The sequence below is a fragment of the Anguilla anguilla genome, chromosome 8 (assembly GCF_013347855.1).
Source record: "Anguilla anguilla isolate fAngAng1 chromosome 8, fAngAng1.pri, whole genome shotgun sequence".
Lineage (NCBI taxonomy): Eukaryota > Metazoa > Chordata > Actinopteri > Anguilliformes > Anguillidae > Anguilla > Anguilla anguilla.
The window spans coordinates 12,604,218-12,625,607 of NC_049208.1; the positions used below are offsets into that span (position 1 = coordinate 12,604,218).

At 43.4% G+C, this 21,390-nt stretch overlaps 2 protein-coding genes and 1 non-coding gene across 3 annotated transcripts in view; 1 reads left to right on the top strand and 2 right to left on the bottom strand.

Annotated features, from left to right (window-relative positions):
* LOC118233124 (potassium voltage-gated channel, Shab-related subfamily, member 2) overlaps nucleotides 1–9,938 on the top strand; it is a 57,788-nt gene extending 47,850 nt beyond the window's left edge. Inside the window, exon 3 of the mRNA XM_035428494.1 lies at nucleotides 6,105–9,938. Within this exon, the coding sequence (XP_035284385.1) occupies nucleotides 6,105–8,096 (1,992 nt within the window). The 3' untranslated portion in view covers nucleotides 8,097–9,938. The remainder of the gene's footprint in view (nucleotides 1–6,104) is intronic.
* A 6,758-nt stretch (nucleotides 9,939–16,696) lies between these two features.
* rpl7 (ribosomal protein L7) lies at nucleotides 16,697–21,302 on the bottom strand. The gene is made up of 7 exons (XM_035431531.1): nucleotides 21,217–21,302; nucleotides 20,383–20,485; nucleotides 19,964–20,130; nucleotides 19,551–19,688; nucleotides 18,909–19,018; nucleotides 17,695–17,911; nucleotides 16,697–16,773 (listed from the first exon to the last, which is right to left on the bottom strand). The coding sequence occupies exons 1-6, from the start codon at nucleotides 21,228–21,230 to the stop codon at nucleotides 17,703–17,705; spliced, it is 741 nt and encodes a 246-aa protein (XP_035287422.1). The 5' UTR covers nucleotides 21,231–21,302; the 3' UTR covers nucleotides 16,697–16,773; nucleotides 17,695–17,702.
* LOC118234775 lies at nucleotides 19,766–19,858 on the bottom strand. Its single transcript, XR_004766719.1, has one exon. It is a non-coding gene; the product is annotated as a small nucleolar SNORD12/SNORD106 (small nucleolar RNA).
* Nucleotides 21,303–21,390: the final 88 nt, after the last annotated feature.

The following is a 21,390-nucleotide window of genomic DNA, read 5'->3' on the forward strand; positions in this document are numbered from 1 at the left end:
TCAGCTCAGGTGGAGAGAGAGAGAAGAGGGAGAGAACAATTTCTTAGCCAATTAAAGCAGGAGATGATTTAATCAGCAGGTTGAGAGAGCCAGGTTGGGAAATTAGCCAGGACACTGGGGAACCCCCTACTCTTTGCAATGAGCCTTTAATGACCACACCAAGTCAGGATCTTAGTTTAACATCTCCAGTCAAAATATTCCATCTCCTACAGCACAGCGTCCCCATCACTACACTAGGGCATAGGGGATTATTCAACCTGTGGGAAGGTCACCCCTACTGCCCCACCAACACCACATCCAGCATCAGCAGCTTATTTTTTATGGCGGTCTCCCATGCAAATAACAGCAAAGCCCACACCTGCTTAGCTTCAGCCATTCGGCAGGAGCAGGGTGCATGATGGTATGGCCGCGGGCCAAATGCAGGTGGTGCGGTGACTCTGTGAACTCAAGCGGCAAACAGGTGAGAAAAAGAACAGACAGGGTAAAAAAAAAAGAAAGAAAATTCACATGAACAGATGAGACAAAGCATGTCCTGGCATGTCAGGCGCATTTGTGGGATATTGGTGGTGAGGGACGTTATTGTGTGTCCTCCCGGTGACAGTAATGCAGAGGAAGAGTCTTTTACTCTTTTATAGCCCCCGTGCCCGTGTGGGAGTCGCTGAGGATTCGTGACCGCTCGTGAGAAATGCCACAGCCGTGCGCTGGTGTGGAACAGCTGAATCTGCTCTTTCCCCACCAGTGCTGTTAAAAAGGTGACCGCAGTTTACTGGAGCATGACTCCCAAATGGTGTAGAAAAAAAAAAAACACGAATTGAAGCAATGCCATTTTCAACTGTCATCTGAACCCAGTCATCTGCACAGCTGTAACAGCCCATTGTACTGCTAATGAGATGGGGCATGTCCAGAAGCAAATGTTAAAACATCAGTCAGCACCCCAATGCTTCAGAAAGCTTCTAGGGTTTTTTTGTGAAGAAAGACTCCTAGTACTGTATTTGACCTAAACTAATTTATAAATAAATATCTAAATATGAATACCATAAATATTTAATTTAAGGCCGTGATGAAAAGACAATAAGATAAGAAGGTGAAAACCACAACCCACTGTGATTTTTGGATGCACCAAGCACGCACAATACATGATTTTATTTTCTTATTTTTTCATTTGTTAATTCATCGGATAAAACTCACTGAGATTCAGTTACATGTGCGCTGGCCAAGACTCAGCCACACATCATTTCAACAGTACAACAGGGGTATTGAAAAAGATGTAAAACAATATAGATCACTTGCAGTTTTTGTCATGTTTTAAAACGGGTACACTACTCAGTTGTATTGTAGATTAAGTGTTTAACATCACCAGTACGACTCATTTGATATGTTTATGTATCTCAGGCCCATGGTGCATAATAACTGAAAACAGATTGTTTCAAGGGTGTTTCATAAATACATATTCATATATTTCTTTCTTCGAGTGCTTATTTTCAGGTTTGAGATGGAGTTAAATAATGAGCGGAAATGGGCTGAATAGTCTTCTTCTGTCTGCAAGCCCTGAAAACCTTATGTTATCTCATTTTAAATCTCATTTTAAGTTATTCACAAAACCAAGTAATTGTGAGTTGTGAGAATGCTGAATCATGTAAGTCTAAATGACTATGACATTGTACACGGAAGCTTCCTTGAGCAGGTTCTACAAAGACACAAGGGTGGAGTGAAGGATTCTGGGTAAAGATGACCTCCATATGCAGGCTGCCACCAATGAGATGTGTTGGCTCAGTCTTCTGAGCCTATGAGGGAAGACCCACCCCCTCTGCTGATCAGATTTACCTACAGGAATCCAGCAGACTTGCAGTGGAAGACTTAGAGCCTCATTTAACCTCTTACCAGCTTCCATTGATCTCTGACATGCGCAACTTTCAACAAATTAAGGTCTATTTAAAAGTCCATTTACGATATAATGAACATTATATAAAGGCTGTTGCCTTGTAGCAAGTGCAGTAATTGTGGGGAAACAAAGTTAATTTTTACCCCTCTATCTATCTCTATCTCTATTTTAAAATGAGAGCAGAAAAAGAGTAAAACATAGCGTGCAGTATCCCATAATATTATTAATAATAATAATAATAATAATAATAATAATCATCATCATAATAATAATAATAATACCAAACATGTTTTACAATTGTTTACCAGGTTTTCTTGAATTAGTTTATCACCAGTAATTGAAAATTGATTGCAAAATTAAGTATTTTATGAAATGGCCAATCATACTCATCCATGCTCAACCTCTAATATCAGTTTGGGAGAGTGCAGATCATGTGCTCTCCTCCATAGCATGTGATGCAAGCTACTATTTCTTATCACAAAACAGCTCACAAGTCAAGCTCGCACAGACATGAGTTGGAGCAAGACATATCCATGCACCGATTAACCGGTGGGCAACACTTTCCCTGGGCAACATTAGAGTCAACTGGGCACTCCTCCCTGCACTGTGTCACAGCCCCAAGTTTGTGACTGGCAGTCGCTCTGCAGCACGATAGATTAACCCACAATGCTGTGCACCATAAGCAGCACATGGACCCTTCACCTGACTGACTGATGCTGACGTGGAGGCAGATCAGTAAAGCTCGGTTAAATAAGGAAGGCTAAGGCCTGCTGTCTCTAAATGGTTCATGTAAAGCCCGACCAAACAGACCTCTCAGGAAATTCACATTTACAGGGTGCTGGTAATGTGAAGGGATGTCTCGTTGGATGTATGGGGAATATCTTGGCGACAACAGTAGAAATATATGACTTAAAAAGTGTGTGTGTGTGAGTGAGTGCACAAGTGTGTGTGTGTGTGGTTTTCAATCTTCAATCTGTGGTTTCAATTTTATTTTGTACAGTCATTTAGCCATACATATAGTTTGTCACACTGACATTTTTCCAGAAGGAATTTTTAAAAATGTAAAAATGGGGGGGAAAATCAGTGTGGAACAAACAGCGATTATAGTTCCCTAACCACTTAGGAGATGACTGAGTAAAAGCTTTGCAAATTAGAATTTAAAACATTGAACGTGTGTGTGCACTGTATAAAAATTATCTGGGTTTTTTGGAACTGGGAAAGGGACTAAATCGGGTGCTGCTGGGTAATTACTTACAGAGAACAGAGGTTTGCCTCCAGGGATCATGGATGGTGTCCCAGGGCCAATGACAGTACATGCTGCTGACGCTCCCAGGCCTCTGGCCCTATCCCTATCCTCCCATGGGGATGAGCTCCTTATTGGTTTACAGTAAGCAGAATGCATTGCCAATGCATTACACTGACAAAAATCTGAACAAAAATGCTGTGCAGTACTGCGGTATAATAGTTAGGGCACTGGGAAAAACTCAAAAAGGTGCGGGTTCGATTCCCAGCTGAGACACTGCTGTTGTGCTCTTGCACCCTGGAGCGAAGTGCTTAACCCAAATTGCTCCAGTAAGATATGTGGTTGTATAATTGCACTGCATGTTAAAAAAAGAAAAATGTGATTTGTGTAATCTCTGAAAGTCGCTCTGGATAAGAGTGCTTGCTAAATGCTGAATTATAAATGTATAAAATGAAAGCCAGGCAAGACAGGGTCTGGTGAAGGTCAAAGGGGGTGGCTTTGCTTATCAAGGATGTGGGGTGCAGAGTAAATCCACAGCCACACTGAACTTTTTGTTGGGGTAGAACGTTTTTGGGTTTGAATATTCCGCATGGGGGAGGTGAGTAAGGGGTCACTATTGTTGTGCCCTTGTGCACAGTACTTTGCCCTGAAGGGCTTTGGCCAAAGCGCAGTATAAATGGATAATATTTACACATTTAAGCTCCCTGAAGTCACCCTGGATGAAAGTGTCTGCTCGGCAAATTAATATTTACCTTAGTTCCCTTATTGGGTCACGGGAGGGCAGAGTCAGACGACCTCTCCGCTCCACCCTGTGCCGTGCATGAGGATTGGGGGCTCAGTGTAATTAGAGTTCATGTCTACTGGCTTTAGGGCTCTTGGGGTTAGTGGGGGGGGGGGGGGGGTATAAAATGAGGGGAAAGGGAGGGAAATGAAATAGAGGTCTCAGCAGGGAGTCTGGGACTGCATGGCGCGCTGCCTGATTGCAGAAATTGCAGATGCGGCGCCTAATCCGCCTTATCAGCGGAGGCAGGCCTCATCAGCAGATGGCCGGGCTATCCTGAGGAGTCCTCAAACAGCAGCGGCCTGCTCCGAGCGCGGCATCAGCCTCAGAGCACTAAAGAAGGGGCGAAACACCCCAAATATCGGCTGAGCTGCGGTCACAACAAGTCATAATTGCGAGTACTGTGAGTGAAAACATTGCAAACTTACGTCCCTAAATCCCCCCTACCTCCCCATCCCCCCCCCCCTGCGTAGAGGGAAGCCGCTCCATTAGCGGCCGGCTCAAGTGTGCTGAACAGACCGGTTTAAGATTAGCATTCCAAATAAGGACATGGCCAGACTCGCAGGGCAGCGTCGAGCCAGTCTCCTCCTCCTCTCCCGATTCTCCGTTCCCCCTCGTTTTGAGTGCAAATATATCAAACAGTGGTAAGGATTTTTCGGGGAGGTTGAAAGTTTTCAAATATCAGCAGCCAAACAGTCACTGTGGCATTTCAAATTCGGTTAATGCTTCATGAGTTCATTAGTGATGCTTTTATTTTTAAATTAAGTGTATTATTCACTTCATTTTTCTGCGCACCTGTCTGTTTTTTTCTCTTTTCCTTAGACCAGGGAATCATTTTACTACAGTTTTCCAGGGCTGGAACAGGACTTCCTGTTGTTTTAATGTCTCTCTAGAAAGCACTCTCAGTTCTGTGACTGGGTGGCAGTTATGCAATAACAGTTTCCATTTACACAAAATATTTTTTATAATGATTGGTTGCCGGTATTGATGTTGTTTCATTAAGCGATTTCTTGGGTTGATGGCTGCAAGAAGCTATTATTTTTTATATCAAAATGCTCCTTTAAGGAATGCAGACCTCTTTAGCAGATTACTGTATGGTAATACGGATCATCAAGAAAGCAGTGTATAGTTTGGGTTTACTCTATAGCTTTCAGCATGAAACGTGCTCAAAATGTGCTGAAGGAGATGTTCCTCTGAGACTTAATTTCCACTGTCGAAGAGCAGGAATATGAACTGATTGAGCATTAGCAAGTGGTCTTAATTAAGAGCCATTATTAATTATTGTCTATTCGGATTTGAAGCCTATTTCTTGGAAGATGCAATCACAGACCCTTCAGTAAACTACTGAACAGGCTGGTGGACAGGATCCATTCGCTGGACTGTTCTGATGTAAAGACAAATGCAGTAATCCTTTATTTTAAGTATCCTTAATCTGTCATTACATTGTATACGTCACTGCTTCCTGAGCTGCACCTGAATCCTAATGTTTCGCTGCCTCTGTCAGTCTGTTCATTCATATTTATTACACAACCTGCAATGCTGTGGTCAATGAAAGACAAACACACACACACACACACACACACACTACTCACAAACATATACTCGTCAATACATTTTTATACAAACACCCAAGCATGCGTGCCGTTGGCATATGTGGTGTATGTGTGCCACACTTTACACAAAGTGTACAGTGCTGTCATGAAGCAGGTGCATCAGCTCCATTAATATGTAGCAACTGAACGAGTCATTCCTAACATGTATGATCCTTTATGATAACATAATGCGCTTTATGTGAAATTCCACTCTCAAATGTGAAATAAGTCATGACATCACTTCACTCAAATTCAACCCTCTAGCCAGCACACATACCATATTTACACATACATAAATATGGTTCTAATGCTGTAAATAATTACAGAATAATGAGGACAAAAATATAAATAATTTTAACATTACAATTCATTCAAAATATTATGGAGACTGAGACTGAACATTCTAAGGGGCTCGCTCATTCTTATTTACAGGTGTGGTTCATCTAAAATGCTTTGAAGAGAAATATTTGAGAAGTGTTCTTTTTAATGTTAGTTTTCTCACTGCTGATGGGAAAGTTTCTGTGGGAAAGTTCCGAATCGCGTTAGGTAACCGAATTGCCCCTCTTCTTTCTCCCCTCCCCCTCCCCCTCCCCCTCCGTCTCACAGATCTTGGCCATCCTCTCCATCCTGTTCATCGTCCTCTCCACCATCGCGCTGTCCCTCAACACGCTGCCCGAGCTGCAGGTGATCGACGAGTTCGGGCAGGCCAACGACAACCCGCAGCTGGCGCACGTGGAGGCGGTGTGCATCGCCTGGTTCACCATGGAGTACCTGCTGCGCTTCCTCTCCTCGCCCAGCAAGTGGAAGTTCTTCAAGGGCCCGCTCAACGTCATCGACCTGCTGGCCATCCTGCCCTACTACGTCACCATCTTCCTGACCGAGTCCAACAAGAACGTCATGCAGTTCCAGAACGTGCGGCGGGTGGTGCAGATCTTCCGCATCATGAGAATACTCCGGATCCTCAAGCTGGCCCGCCACTCCACGGGCCTGCAGTCCCTGGGCTTCACCCTGCGGCGGAGCTACAACGAGCTGGGCCTGCTCATCCTCTTCCTGGCCATGGGCATCATGATCTTCTCCAGCCTGGTCTTCTTCGCCGAGAAGGACGAGGACGCCACCAAGTTCACCAGCATCCCCGCCTCCTTCTGGTGGGCCACCATCACCATGACCACGGTGGGCTACGGCGACATCTACCCACAGACGCTGCTGGGGAAGATCGTGGGCGGGCTGTGCTGCATCGCGGGTGTGCTGGTCATCGCCCTGCCCATCCCCATCATCGTCAACAACTTCTCCGAGTTCTACAAGGAGCAGAAGAGGCAGGAGAAGGCCATCAAGAGGAGGGAGGCCCTGGAGCGGGCCAAGAGGAACGGCAGCATCGTCTCCATGAACATGAAGGACGCGTTCGCGCGCAGCATGGAGCTGATGGACGTGGTGGTGGAGAAAGACGAGAAGCACTGCTTCTACCAGGACAACCACCTCTCGCCCAGCCGGTGGAGCCCGGCCAAGCACGCGGCTGGTGACAGCAGCCCCTCCAAGGCCCTCGACGTGAAGTACCAGGAGGTGGTTCAGCTGGGGTCTCCGGCTCGCACCAACAGCCCCAGGCCGAGCCCGCAGAGGCTGAACGCCCAGAAGCTGGAGGAGATCTACAACCAGATGACCAAGTCTTCCCCCGTCTGTGCCCCCCGGGCGGGCGCCTCGCCGCGCCGCGACCCCCCGCCTAAGCGCGAAGAGGAGCTGGAGATGAAGCTGGTCCCGCCCACCTACGACACCCTGACCCCCGAGCCCCCGCCGTCCGACCCCCTGCACAGGGAGCGGGCCCTCACCGAGGTGAGGAGCATATCCAGCGTGGACAGCTTCACCAGCTGCGCTGCCGATTTCGCAGAGTCCGAGAGGGGACCTCTCCTCCCCGACGCTGGCGGCCTGGGGCCGCCCCGGCAGCTCAGGGTCCCGCCCCCGCCCCTGGACCTCAGCCGGATCACGGCGGCCAGAGACGGGAAGGGGGGCCAGGGCGGCCTCATCAGGGATGGATTGTACGAGTTTGTCCACTGCGGCTCAGATGGCGGTGGGGGTGGGGCCGGGGCCGGGGCTGGGGGCGGGGACAGCGGCAGTAGCATTCTCTCCCCCGGGGAAAACGGGCAGGGCTTCGACCGCCGCAGCTCCCTGCGGAGCAGCAACCCCGTCAGGACCAGGGGCCTCAAGGTGAACTTCATCGAGACCCCGGGCGAGTCCCCGCAGCACGTCAGCATCGTCCTGACGGAGGACAGACCCGCCTCCGGGGACCAGCCCCCGGCTGGGGCCGACCCCGACCCGCCGGGAGGGCCCGAGCTTTCGGACGATCCCCAGGGCCCTGCGCCCCCCTCCTCCTCTTCGGCGATCCTCAAAGGAAAGAATCACCTAGAGGACCCGGGCGTGGTCGCCCCGGGCTCCCCTATGGCCACCGCGCAGAACTGCATGCTGGGCGCGCTCAGTGCTGTCGGGGAAGGGACGTCCTCCGAGAGCAACCAGAGCGGCCACTTAGCGGACAACCACATGTTTTCGCCCGACGCTCACGCGAAGCCGGGGGACGGCGGTTTGTCTCCGCCGTGTGAAACCAGCATGTGAGCGTCGTCGCTCGCTCGCACGCGACGAGAGACACGGGCATAGCCACGGGAACCCACTTTTCGCACGGCAGCATGACAAGGCCCTTTCAACCGTACAGCAGCCGGTCGCCAGGACCAATGGCACTGCTGTCTGCAGACATTCAGCAATTTTAAAAAAGCGGGTGAAAACTCAGAGCTTCTGGGCTGAGCAACCACATGACTGACTAAAGAGATAATCCGACTGTAAATATTGAACTTGTATTATTTTATTGTTTTTTTTATTTTTTAGAAATGCACAGAAAGCAAAAGAAAGCGCATCTTTAAATGGCATGTATTTAAATAAAAGCGTAATGGTGGCTTACTTCCACTGTAAACATGGGGGGATAAATCCCCCTGCAATGAAGGTGCAAGTTCCTGTATCGCTGTTGCTAACTCAAGGTACGAGCGCTGTGACATTTAAACATGAGACTTTGGAAAACCTGCTGCAGATTATGTCTTTTCAAAATCCACTCATTATTATTGTGGGTTTTGAATGACAAACTTCAATGTATTATCCTTGATTTGCATTACATTTGTTTTTTAACTGGTAATGTTTTTAATTTATGAAAGGACATAGACCGTAGGCTTAATGAGCCGGCCATTGCTAATTCCTAAAATAATAACTGTAAATGGCAAATATAAATATAGTGGTTTTCCATAGCTGTATTACTTCATGGTTACAAAAGTTATTACAAAAAGAAGAAGGGCTTGTTTTTGCAGTTTGCCATATTTTTCATTCAAGTCTGAATATGGATTTGAAAATGTCAGCATATCAATGGAGACTGCTCCTGCTTTTATAGGAGGGGCTTATCATCAGGTGACTGCCAGTCACAGACACGGGAGATGCATCAAAATACATTTGAACATATTATTAGAAGTTATTTCTGGTCTGGTAATTAAATCTTAAACTTTCTCTTTATAGATCCCCCCCAGAGTTAAATTTTACACTCTATGAATGGGAATACGCATGATATGGTCGACCCTGTAAAATGGTTCCAGGCTCTTCAGCTATAGAGCACAGTTGTTTAATCACTGTAAGACCTCTGTCTGTACTTAAGCACAAAACTGTCAGCTTTTTTTTTCCCTCGTGGATTTCTGGGTTCACTATGCGGTCATATCCGGATCTGATACAGATAATATTAACTGTCTGTCTTTTAACATCCATGTTGTCTGATCATTTCTGGTTATTTATTTATTTATTTATTTATTCATGTATTTATGTATTTATTTATTTTGCATTGCTGTAAACTAGTGAGGTCACACTATGGACTAAAACCTATTTTAGTCCAACTTAATCCCAGAGTTTCTCCAGTTTCTGCTTTTCATTGCAGAATGAAAATGTTGCCTTTTGCTGAGGGACTGCTGGGAAATTGCTCCTGTTTCAGTAAATCGCAGACTGTTTAAAAACGCATTTCCATATCCACGGGAAAAAATGCACAATTAGAAGAGGAGTAGCCCTTCGCGGCTTCCACGTCAGTTCGTTCTGAAATGGGATGTGCAATATAACGCACATTACGCTGGTTACGAGTCACGGCACTTTAATCGGAGAGGCGGTACTTTCGTTTTCAGTATACGGTATTTCTTGAATGGATCGGCCCTCTGGTGTCGAATGGGTAAAGAGTAACAGAAAGAGCCGGCTACTTTTATTTATACTTTCACATGTTGTATGGCTGCCATATATCAGTCGACCTCTTCTCAGGTTTGCTAATACAAAAATCTAAGTATTCTATTAGAACTATGTGGGGATTTTGTAGTCCTCAAAATATCAGACATTACTTCTACTGTACAGTATACATATATCTTAGATTGTATATGTATTATAAATAATTTGCTATAATTTGCTGCCACATATGCTATAATACTATTAACAAGAGTTTTTTTTGTGGATGCACAACGATCGAAAATGCTTCTATTTTTTTGTAAACTAGAATTAAGCAGGACCACAGATTCCACCCAAAATGGTGGTTGAAATTATGCGTGCCTTTTCATAAAGAGTTATTTATGAGAAGGAGAAAAGTCATTTGACTTTGGTCATATAGCACTGTAAAGCAAAACAAACAAAAAAAAAGACAAAAAAAAAACACTTTTCTATAGAATAAAATCAGGTCTGAAAGTAATAGGGGCAGGTGATGCTGGTGAGTTCTCAGGTTTTGTATTACTCGTGTGAAAATGGACTGGTTTTCTTCCTCAGTTTCAGCAATGCCAACTGTGTTCTTTTTTAAAATATTATTTTACCTAAAGTACATGCTGCTGTCAGGGAAAAGTCAGGGGAATATGGTGCATTTTCAACATATCTTACCCTCCCCCCCAGCATTGAACCCATCCAAACCCACCCATCAAGGGGTATGTTAGGGAGGGAGGGGGTACTCGGGCTTCTCCCGCTGCTCCAGACAGAGGCTGACCTGGGAAAGTGCAGTCAGTGATCGAGTGCACAGCCAGATGTGGTTCTCTGGAGTCAATGCAAAAGCTGGCGGCAGAGCACACTCACCCAAGCATGAGGCAAGAGGCTCTGTGATTTGGGCAGAACCTATGGACACTGAAAAACACTGACCTTAGTAACACCCTGCAACTTGCATGCTCATAGTGATGTAGTAGCAATCAGCTTACACTATTTGTAAGATAAAAACAAAATAAATGGTTGAGGTCAGTAGCAGCCAGGAAATCATTCCACCTGAAGTGATCTGAATATCAGTTTCCGATGGATCAGTAGAGCTATATTTTACACTGATTTACTATCTTTGACTTAAATAATCTGTGCATAAATATATATATTTATTTTTCCTTTTTTTGGATCCATGACCTAAATAATATGTGGATATATTTTTCTGGCTCTTTTAATTTTGTGACTGACATTAGCAGCACAATGTTGATTTTATTCACTGTCTGCATGTCTATATGTGATCATGTGAAGCGTCCATTGGGAAAAGAGAAGATTGACTTTAACCCTTTTCCCGAGGATGGCTCATGTGAAATCAACGTGGGCAATGAACTCTGGCAGCCAATGGCGAGTGGATCTGCACAAAAACTTGATGGGTCTCATGAGATCGACTGAGGTCGTTTGTGAGAACTTCCAAGACATCGTCTTTCCTTCCAAGGAATTATTTTCCCTCTCAACTTTGACTTTAGTTTTTCCATGTTTAAGTTGTTCACACATATTCCCATCACCCTGAATTCTTGCTACAGTGTTTGTTTCTATGTCCTCATTTAACCGGCCAATTTGTTTGTTTCCTTTTTTTTTTTTTTTTTGGTGGGGTCCTTTTGGTATTAAAGGATTCCATCTTGTGACTCAGTATCCATAGATACTTCTGAGCTGCAGACTGTTTCCATGTGAATCAGCACCTTTGTATGCACGTAGTAGTCTGTGTGATCATGTGACCACAAAGAACACTTTGTTATTGTACTGTATTATGTCTTTCATTTCTGTAAAAGAGTGACGGCATTGTTCTCCCCATAAGGTATGTTAGCATATGCAGGATAAGAAATAAATTGTATATGACTGACCGATGTGACCTGTATTTGGGCCCTTCCTCTCTCTGAACCGCACTGACAATTTGTGGAAAACAGAAGCCTGCTTTGCATGAGTAGCCCTATGACAGGTAATCCATGTCATCCTCTGGGCTATTTTAAGATCCCCGGCATGGGATCAGTGAACGGATTTCCTCCTGTTCTGACCACCTCACCCCTGATTAGACCTCAAGTCTCTCAATTACTGTGTCATCCTCTCACCTGCCTTTCTGTCTCCTCTACTCGCTCCTTTCTCTCTCTTATTTTTCCAAGTCAATTCAATATGCAGTACTGACATTGTATACATGCAGTATATGCTGCCCAAGCATCATAAATAAATGAAAAATAGTGCTAAATATTTTAACTAAGGACAATGCAATTGTAATATGAGGCAAGTAGTAAAAATTAGTATAAATGAATGATTTTATATAAATGATTATTTCAGTGCTGTGAAAAAGTATTTATCCTGATTTCCTCTATTATCCCTTTGTTTAACATTACATTTGTTCTAAAAATCTGAAACCATTCAGTGTGATAAATATGCAGAAACAGAGGAAATCAGGAAGGGGGCAAATACTTTTTCATGGTACTTATATATTATATATATATATATATATATATATACAACATATACTGTATCTCTTGCTGGGTGGGTGCTTTCACTCTAAACACAGTTAATATGAATCCAGTAGGGACCAATGCTCTTTACAAGAGTAAACAGTACTCCACCAGAGTTGATTTTACACTTAATATTTCGCTATGTACAAGCCAGTTTGTGCTGGAAATTGCTCTCACGGGCGGTTTCTGATGAATTATCTTCAGCGATGTTCACACTCCTGTGTTCTCTCTTTTATTTCTTCCCCAATGGTCTGTGGCCATAAATCTCCACAACGATGATGGTTTATTTTTCTCTGGAGTGTGCTGATCTACAGCAAAGCATCACTGAGATTCCACTAGTAAATCCTGCCGTTCATAAAAAAAGAAGGAAAGGGAAAAAAAAAAAAAAAAACACTTCAGGGATGTCAGACCACCCACCCGTCATCAAGCTTTCCCACGTGACTAAAATCCATTTAAAAATCCATTCCTAGCATCACCGGATTCAGTGAAAAATGAACGTCCCACAGCTGTCTTTCAAGGGAAAGCGATATGCTGGAAAAGAAAAGAAGAATTCCTGTCGGGAAGTGTGAACCACTGCACATTTTAGTTGAATTTTAATTAAATCTTAAAGGAATTTTAATTAATATTAATTAAAGGAAGCCAAACTGTTAGCATTCCAACATCAGCAATGGTTATATCCATAGCAATACTATGTGCAGCTGATTTTATCTGAATTTTTGTTTTTTCTCTCTTGTCGCTTTACATGACAGAGGTCTAATGCTATATAATGACCATGAATAGGATGTACATAGCAAACTGGTCAGGACTCTTCACACTTACAACCCCAGTTGCAGTGTATTCTAGCTAACCACAGTTCTTTAGTCAATTGCTGTGGGCCAGAAGAAATCAGAAGAGTGGAAATATTTCACTCTTCCGTTTGAATGTACCACATTCATCATTAAAAAAAAAAAATCTCACATCCAAATGCCTTAACCATATAGCAAAAATAACAAATTTTACACTATTGTTCCCATACTTTTGGAGGGCAATTTTCCCACGTCAAGCCAAATGAGAAAGAACAAGTGGATTACAAGATGCTGTTTTATAGATAACTAGATATGTATACCAATGTTTGGTTATGAATGCATTCACAGAAATGATTACACACACACACACACACCATTTTATGCATTATATTAAAAGTTATTAATTAGCATTAGTTCTTAAGACCCTCTTATTCTACAAATTATTACACTCCCTTTTTGCAAGTTTTATGAATGCCCACAGGAAGCAAGTCTCTGTAAACTTTCTCTGTATACACAGATTAATCATCCTCTACAATCATTAACTTCAATGTTTTCATACTTTGAAGACGGGGGATGTATTATTGCCTATTAAATCCATTCACCACAGACTTGGGTAAACACTTCTTAGATTTAAATTTTATTCTGCCTTCAATGTCATTGTACAGTTAAGAACATACGTGCTAGCTCTATAATTGTGCCTTCACAAATACGCTATAACTAATAGCATTTAAATACATTTAAAATGAAACACTATGTGACCAAAATATCTGGACAACCCTTGGTCAGGGGCTATTTTTCGTGGTTTGGTTTCATGACTAGGACCCTTAGTTTCAGTGAAGGCAACTCTTAATGCTACGGCATACAATCACATTCTTGACGATTCTGTGCTTCCCCAACAGTTTGGGGAAGGCCCTTTCCTGTTTCAGCAAGAGAATGCCCCCGGGCACACAGCGAGGTCCATATATAAATGGTTTTGTTAAGAACGGTGTGCAAGAACTTGACTGGCCTGCACAAAGCCCTGACCTCAACCCTATACGGTCTATGCCTCAACCCCATTAATGCTCTTCTGGTTGAGTGGAAGCAAATCCATGGAGCAATATGTAGCATAAAGCCTCCCAGAAGAGTGGAGGTTATTATGGTGGCAAAGGGTGGACCAACTCCATAATTAATGTCCACAATTTTAGATAAGATGTTGGATGTCAGATGTCCACATAGCTTTGGCCATGTAGTGTATATCAAAATGAGAGTATATAGGCCTGAATATTTAAAAAATCAGCATTCGGGGTGAAAACGGGGAAAAGAACAAAAGCGAGAAAGGTGTGATTCCAAAGATTCAGTGGTCCCTAACTGGTCTGTGACATAATCAATCAGCGTGTTCATGAGGGATTAACCTGCAATAAAGGGAGCGCATACGGGCTTGCGTTTTAATTAAATTCTGGATTGGAAACGTGCGCAGTTAACGGACCGCTCGCCAAACGCGTGAACCGAAGATAAATATCCTTCTTTAAGAGATCTTCCCTGAACGGTAACTGGTCAAAGCCAAAGGGTGAAATTATGGAGAACTCGTCTGACCTCTCCGCACGAATGATGGAATTTCCCTTTCCTCTTCTTTTCCAATGTCGGCAATATTAGCCGCCGCAATAAATGGAAATTTATCATCTAATCACGGAGAGAGCGGCAAAGGCTCGCGATGGGGAAATACTCTTGGGGTTCATTTCTCCCTGTGGAAACGGCCCATTAAATAGATTTTCTGCCGAGAGGAAATCTTATCTGCAGTGCGCCAGAGAAACGAGGGGGCCATTGTATATCTATGAGTGCGAGTTAAAATCCCTATAAGAAATAGATGGGGAAAATAAAGGATTATGGTCCAGACACCTTTGTCAATTTCTCCCCATCTACAGAGGATGGTATTAATGCATACCCCCTCCCCCCTTTTTAACCATGAATTCTACTTTTCAAGAAATTTATGTTAGACTGATGTACAATTTTAAATAAATATAGAGAAGACTTTCATCCATTTAGAATTAAAAATAAATAACAAGCGAATTCAAATCTCCCAAAATACATAATCATGCGTCATTTACAAAAGGTTTCAAGAGAGTATATCATAGACAAATAGTATATAAAATATTGTAATATTAACAATAATAATAAACACAGGAGTCAATAATTCATTAAATGTATGTCTAAAACACAAGAACCTTGTCACTCGTGATTAAAATCAAATGAAAATTTGACTATGTAAACACTGACCTCTAGTGGTAATTCACCAATTAGATGCCACATCATTGTAAAGAAAGGAGAAACAGCCCTACACATTCTGGACTGCGTTATTGGAGATTGTGTTTTATACGGTTTCACTCATAACAGTGTTTTGTTATTCAATTCCACCTCTTGCCAAGTAATTTAGTGTAACCAGGACAGATAACTAAGGTACGCAACTTGGCATCGCCAGGACAAGACATCCCTAAAAGAAACACTATTAGCTGACAGCACAAAGGACCCTCAGGGCTTACTGGCTCCTAGCAGCACCCCAAGTGAATGATGCATTGGCCCCAGAGGTACTGTGCTCTGACTCAACTTCCATGTATTTATTTTTAAGTTCTTAACAGTGAAAGCCCATCATGTACTTTTCTGGACAGAGAGCAAAAGACAGACTGAGAAATAAATTTACCAAAGAGCAAGTAATTAATACAAATAATAATTGGCAGCACAGATGACCAGAGTTCAGAAGTGAAGTGATTCAGCAGCACCTTCTGTTCCTACTGGCAGTACTGCTGATTCGCTAGCATATTTCAAGGTGAACTAATGTGTAATGGATACATTTCTTTGACCCTTCTCCTTGGAAAAGCCTGCCTACACAAGAAGTCCATCTCAGAGATTCTTGCAAATGGTCACCCCCTGCCTGCCCACCCACCCACCCACCCCTCCGCCCCCACCAAAAAAGTGCAACCAGCTGCTTACACTGTAAAATGCTCAGTGTTAACTCAACCGATTCAGATGCTAACTTTCCAAACCAACAAAACTACTATTGTTTACTGAAAGCATCCCAACACAATTACAAAATGTATTGGCAACAGCAAGATTTCACAAAGATGATCAATTTATGGAAAGGTTTTCAATCTGATGAATTCTGATTGGACGAAAATCCAAGTTGTTTCAAACCAATTACAATAGATAGCTGCCAAACTCATTCCGCTTCAGGAATAACCCTGATTGGGCAACACCATAGTCGCCATGTCTGTCCCCGTCAGCCTGTTCTTTTCACAGGCACAAGCAGAACCACAAACCGGTTGGCTATTTTTGCCTTCTGCCATTAAGGAACGCAGGCGACACTAGCATTATCAAGAAAATTTTTCCAGGGTTTATAATGGAATCATACGAGCATGAAAATAAATCTGTACGATTCATAAAACATCACTATAGCTAATAAATGACCACTCCTTTTTGTATGCCTTTCATTAATTTGTTGACAGATAGTGGAAGATAGTGGAAAATTTCCCACACACCAGAGAAAAAATGGTTATGTATGAATTTTAACCTTAATCAAATGAAAAATTGTAATGTCTAACCACTAGGTGGCAACAGGACAACATTAAGGATCATAAGGCATTAAAAAGCAGTGTAAATACTGGTAAAAATAAAATAAAACATACAATACCACAAGACAAAAGGAAACGTTTCATTTTTAATAAATGTTTATTTGCGAGCTTTATTGTACAGGCCAGCAACAGTAGACGTCCGGTGAGAACCCTGCAAGATAAATTTTTTTTTTTTTAAAATCACAAATTACTACTACAGACTTTAATATATAACTGCCTTTGAGAGTAATTCAAGTCTCAGCTCTTACACCTTGCAAAAAAACATGCAGTTGAACAAGTCCAACACCCATTTTACACATATTGGCATCTTTGTGAAGACACTAAATTGGTGAATTAGATACTCATTAGGTTTTCACTGCTCATTTTATGCCAGTACATGGCAGGTTTCTTTCACCCACGTTTATTAATTTATCCACATATACTACACTCTCATCAGGCTTATCTGCACAAAACTGGATAAATGTTTTTTTATCCAGTTCAAAGAGCAATTTGCATCAACCCAAATTCCAACACCAATGTAAAGCATTTGCAGATATTATTGGTTTTAACACAATCACTACAGAGGACTCTTCAGCCAAAAACACTAAAGAAACTCCTGTACTTCCCACTACAGCTCCTCTCCAGATACCCCTCCAAATAGCCTAAGCCCACTCCCATGAGACATGTCATCCTAAGCATACCTGTGCACATTGTAAGGCTTTTCTCATATCCAAAACAAAGCGCACTATCAACCTGGGTTTCATGTGACAAACTTTGAGCGAGGATTTAGCTTCTACAGCTCACAGAAGCACATTCAACTAATGCATGGCAGTGACGTCACGTGGCGTACTGTCACACTGTTAACTTATTTAAGTGTGAACTTGGGGAATGACACACTTGAGTGTGAATGGTCAGGAGGGTCTCACTACTGGGACTGCAAGCAGGCCGGAGTGCTGCACTATTGCAAGCAGTCAGCATGAGAACGGACAGGAGTGCGTAAATGAGCAGCAGTGTGCAAACAAACAGGTATGAGTGTGTAACTGAAAGTGTGTGCAAATGGGCAGGTGTGCGCAAACGGACAGCTGTGCCTCACCGGGTCATTTAGTTCATTCTCCTGATGAGCCTGTTGATCTGGTCCTCTCTGTTGCCTGCATCTCCCCCCTCCACAAAGTGGGTGGTCTTCTTGTTCATGCCACCACGGGGAGAGGAGAGCTTGAAGGGCCACAGGAAGTTGTTCGCGGCCTTGAAGTTCTTCCCGACGGTGTAGATCTCATGGATCAAGTCTTCGACGCAGATCAGGCCGAATTTGCCTAAAGAAATGAAAAGTGCAAAAACACTGATGTATGCAACAAACTAGTCGTCCTGTATGAAGAGACCCCTGCCCTTACGGCTGAGTGGAACACCGGCATTGTAGGCATTCTGGTATGATTCACATAAGGGCATGCATCGTTTTTTCTATACCATCGTCAAAGGTACTGTTTCTTATCCAATGGATATTAAAAATTGCACAAAGCAACAGTATGAGCCTAATTTAAGATGAATTGTCCATTATGAATTAAACTCGCTCCATTTCATTAAAAAAAAGTCACATGACATTGCAAACAATATGCGAGGAGTAATTTGTGGAAACAAAGTGACAAAGAGAGTCAGAGCAAAGTGACACCCGCGGTGAAACACTACAGCCTCCGTCTGCACTTTTGATTAAGGGATTTAGCGTTTATGTGCAATAATAATCTACCCATCATGTGACATTTCTTTCAATCTTGTCAGGGCTTTGCTGCTGAGCGGATGTCACATCAACCCCAAATAAACAGGAGTATTGGATTTTTCTGGAGGCATTTGTATGGTAATGACTATTATGCTTAAAAAGACAACACATCCACTTTACATAATCAATTTCTTCCAAACACTATGAGTGCCTATCAAGACATCAGATTGAACGTGGAAGTGTGTGGGTACAGCAAAAATGCATGTTACTACGCAATCTACTGTGCAATGAGCCATAGTAATCTAGGCCAGGTACTGTTCCCAATAAAACATTTGAAATTAGACTAAATGCCATTCACCAATGGTTTAAGGCAGCACTAGCTTAAAGACAGCCATCTGCCTGACATTCTAATGAACCTGGAGGTTGTGATGTACGCTGGAATAAGGCTTGACAAGACTATTAATAGAAGTTGGCCAAATACTACTGCCTTACAGCTAGCAGGCAACAGCTTAATTCACAAAAAATGTCAGCGAGGGCCACAGGTAGCCTTCCATTGCGCTCTCGCCCTTCAGCACAATTCACACGAGTAGAATACTTACACAGAGTTTTTTCCACAAGGGCGTTATCGGTCAGGGCAATGCGCTGCTTCCTGATCTTGCCATAGCCGCGCTTGTAGATGAGCTCACGCACAGACTTCAGGTTGGGGTAGCTGAAAAGGAAGATGCATACAGTTCAGTTCAGAGGAAGAGGACACGTGACGTACAGCAACAGCACAGCTGGAGTGAGCCGCAACCGAGACCACAGTGTTACTCTGGTACCTGGAACTCAAACCTACAACCTCCTGGACACATTCTCGGAGCGACTCATGTTATCAGCCACACACTGACTTTGACAAATCATGCTACTTTGTAGTAGAGCGAAAAGTCCCGATTACAGCAAGTGGCCACTCCACCCATTTTGGGGACACGAGGCCAGGCCTCAAAGTATTTTTAAATACTGAGAGTGACCTGCCCATTTAAATGTTTTCAAAGCTAGCAGAAGACCAGCTCTCAAGCACACAAGGTAAAATCATGTACGCATGAGCACAATAGGGAAATACCTAAAAAGTGGAGCAAATCTGTCTTCCCCCAAGTGCAGTATCAACAGTTTGACAGACTGCAGTGTTCTCTTGCCTTTTCCACTTCATCTACCTAAGGATGGACATGGTACCATGGCCAGTCACACAAGCGTGTGGCACCTACCCCCATGCGATGTAGGGCTCAGCGATTCTCAGCATGTTGATGGAGGCCTTGTTGAGCTTGACGAAGACGCCGTTGAAGATCTGGCGAAGACGGAGAAGCTGCAGCACCTTGCGCACCTTGGGGCTGACTCCATTGATACTGGGAGTGTGTTGGGGAGAGAAACGGGTCAGTACCAAGCGCTAACTCTCACACAGAGGCCGAGGTAGACCTGGCCAGATGTGGTTTCAGACAATGTTGGCTTAATTTCAACAATAAGTCACCATGGTCGATAAGACGGGGAAAAAAGATTGAACATCATTAACCACAGCACATATGAATGACTGGACCATTAAAAAGCTGATGCTGGGGAGGGGGCACAGGGAAGTTTTTGCACCCCCCCCCCTCCTGCTGCTTGAATGTGACCACTGACGTACCCTCTGATCCTGATCACGAAGGCCAGTTTGGGTTCGGCAGGGACATAGAAGTTCCCAACTTTGCGAGCGGTTCTGCCCAAGCGGACCTCCCGTCTGTACATCTCCCTGTACTCCTTGTGGTAGCACTCTGCCCGTTTGTAGATCAGCTGCCTGGTCACTTTGCGGCTCTATTTAAAGCAGCAGAGGAGAAAAAAATGGGAAGACTTCATTTCAATAACAGCACTGTGCTTAAGGTCTCTCCTGTCATACCAACTACAGTCCAACGAACACACAAAATTGCCACAACTGCCAACAACCACTTCATAGTGCTGGTTTAAGCAAATCACGTGGTACAGGCTTCGTGGCAAATTCTTCCAGATACATGTCAAAACGCAAAAAAAGCATTTAACGTCAGCACCAGACACGGCTCAATAACTTACCTTCTTCTCAGTCAGCATCTTCTTCACGCGAGCAGCACGCATCGCCGCAAAGGCCTTCCGCCTTTTCAAAAGGCTTTCGGGGACCGCCGGTACCTTCTTCGCTCTACGTAAAAATGATATTGACATTAGGAATTTGTTTACAGGGACTGCAAATTAAAGAACAGCACAGCAAACAATTCCGCCGATACGTTATACGATAGTTCAGCAGTGACACATAGCTTGAAAAAATGAACACCTTGACTGCTCAGTTGACCAAGACTACAATGATACATGCCACTAATGCTGATTGCTAGCCAAACGACAATAGCACTATGTAGCCGTGCAGCCTGAACATGTTTCCAGTACAGCTTATGACAGGTAGTTGGCATTTTGTTGATCACCTTCAGAGGAGAATGCATTAGGGGTTTCTCCATCATGGTAGACAAATTAACTCGCTAACGTTAGCCTGCTGGCTAACGGGAACTGCGTGGCCGCCGTCAAGACACTGCTAAGTTGGCTCGATAGCTCATCTATAATAGTTCTAATATTTCCGGCCACTTCTTTATTTCACATGTAAAGAGAAAATAAGCCACAAGGTTGAGTTCTAGTTTACCATCGTCCCACAGAAACTGTCTGAAATACTCTCAAAATACACGTTTTCTTGCATATAATCATAGCGACAGGCACTTCTGAACAAATCGCAAGAAATAGTCGAAAATCACTTAATATGTATTTAATATTCGCCTCGTTAGATATGTATATGTTTGTACTTTATATTCGTAGGGTAAATACACGCAGATATATGTTTATTTAGATGATGGGAACAGATTTTAAAGACAACAAAATTGCACTCACTCTTCACCCGCCATTATTCCCACCGTAAAAGAGGCCCTCACGCATGCGCGACACACATTTAAATACGGGGTCTGGTTAAAAGCACAAAGTGATGTCTTTTCACTGCCTGTATTATATTTGTAAATAAGTGTCTTTATATGACAAGACGTCTCATCACTGGAGTCACAATCATTT

What these genes read in the sequence shown, in the direction of transcription:
- rpl7 (XM_035431531.1), bottom strand. An exon ending in TTCGTGATCAGGATCAGAGG is followed by an intron (nt 19,689 to 19,963) that starts GTACGTCAGTGG and finishes ACACACTCCCAG; the next exon opens with TATCAATGGAGTCAGCCCCA. An exon ending in CCTTGTGGAAAAAACTCTGT is followed by an intron (nt 17,912 to 18,908) that starts GTAAGTATTCTA and finishes TCATTTCTTTAG; the next exon opens with GCAAATTCGGCCTGATCTGC.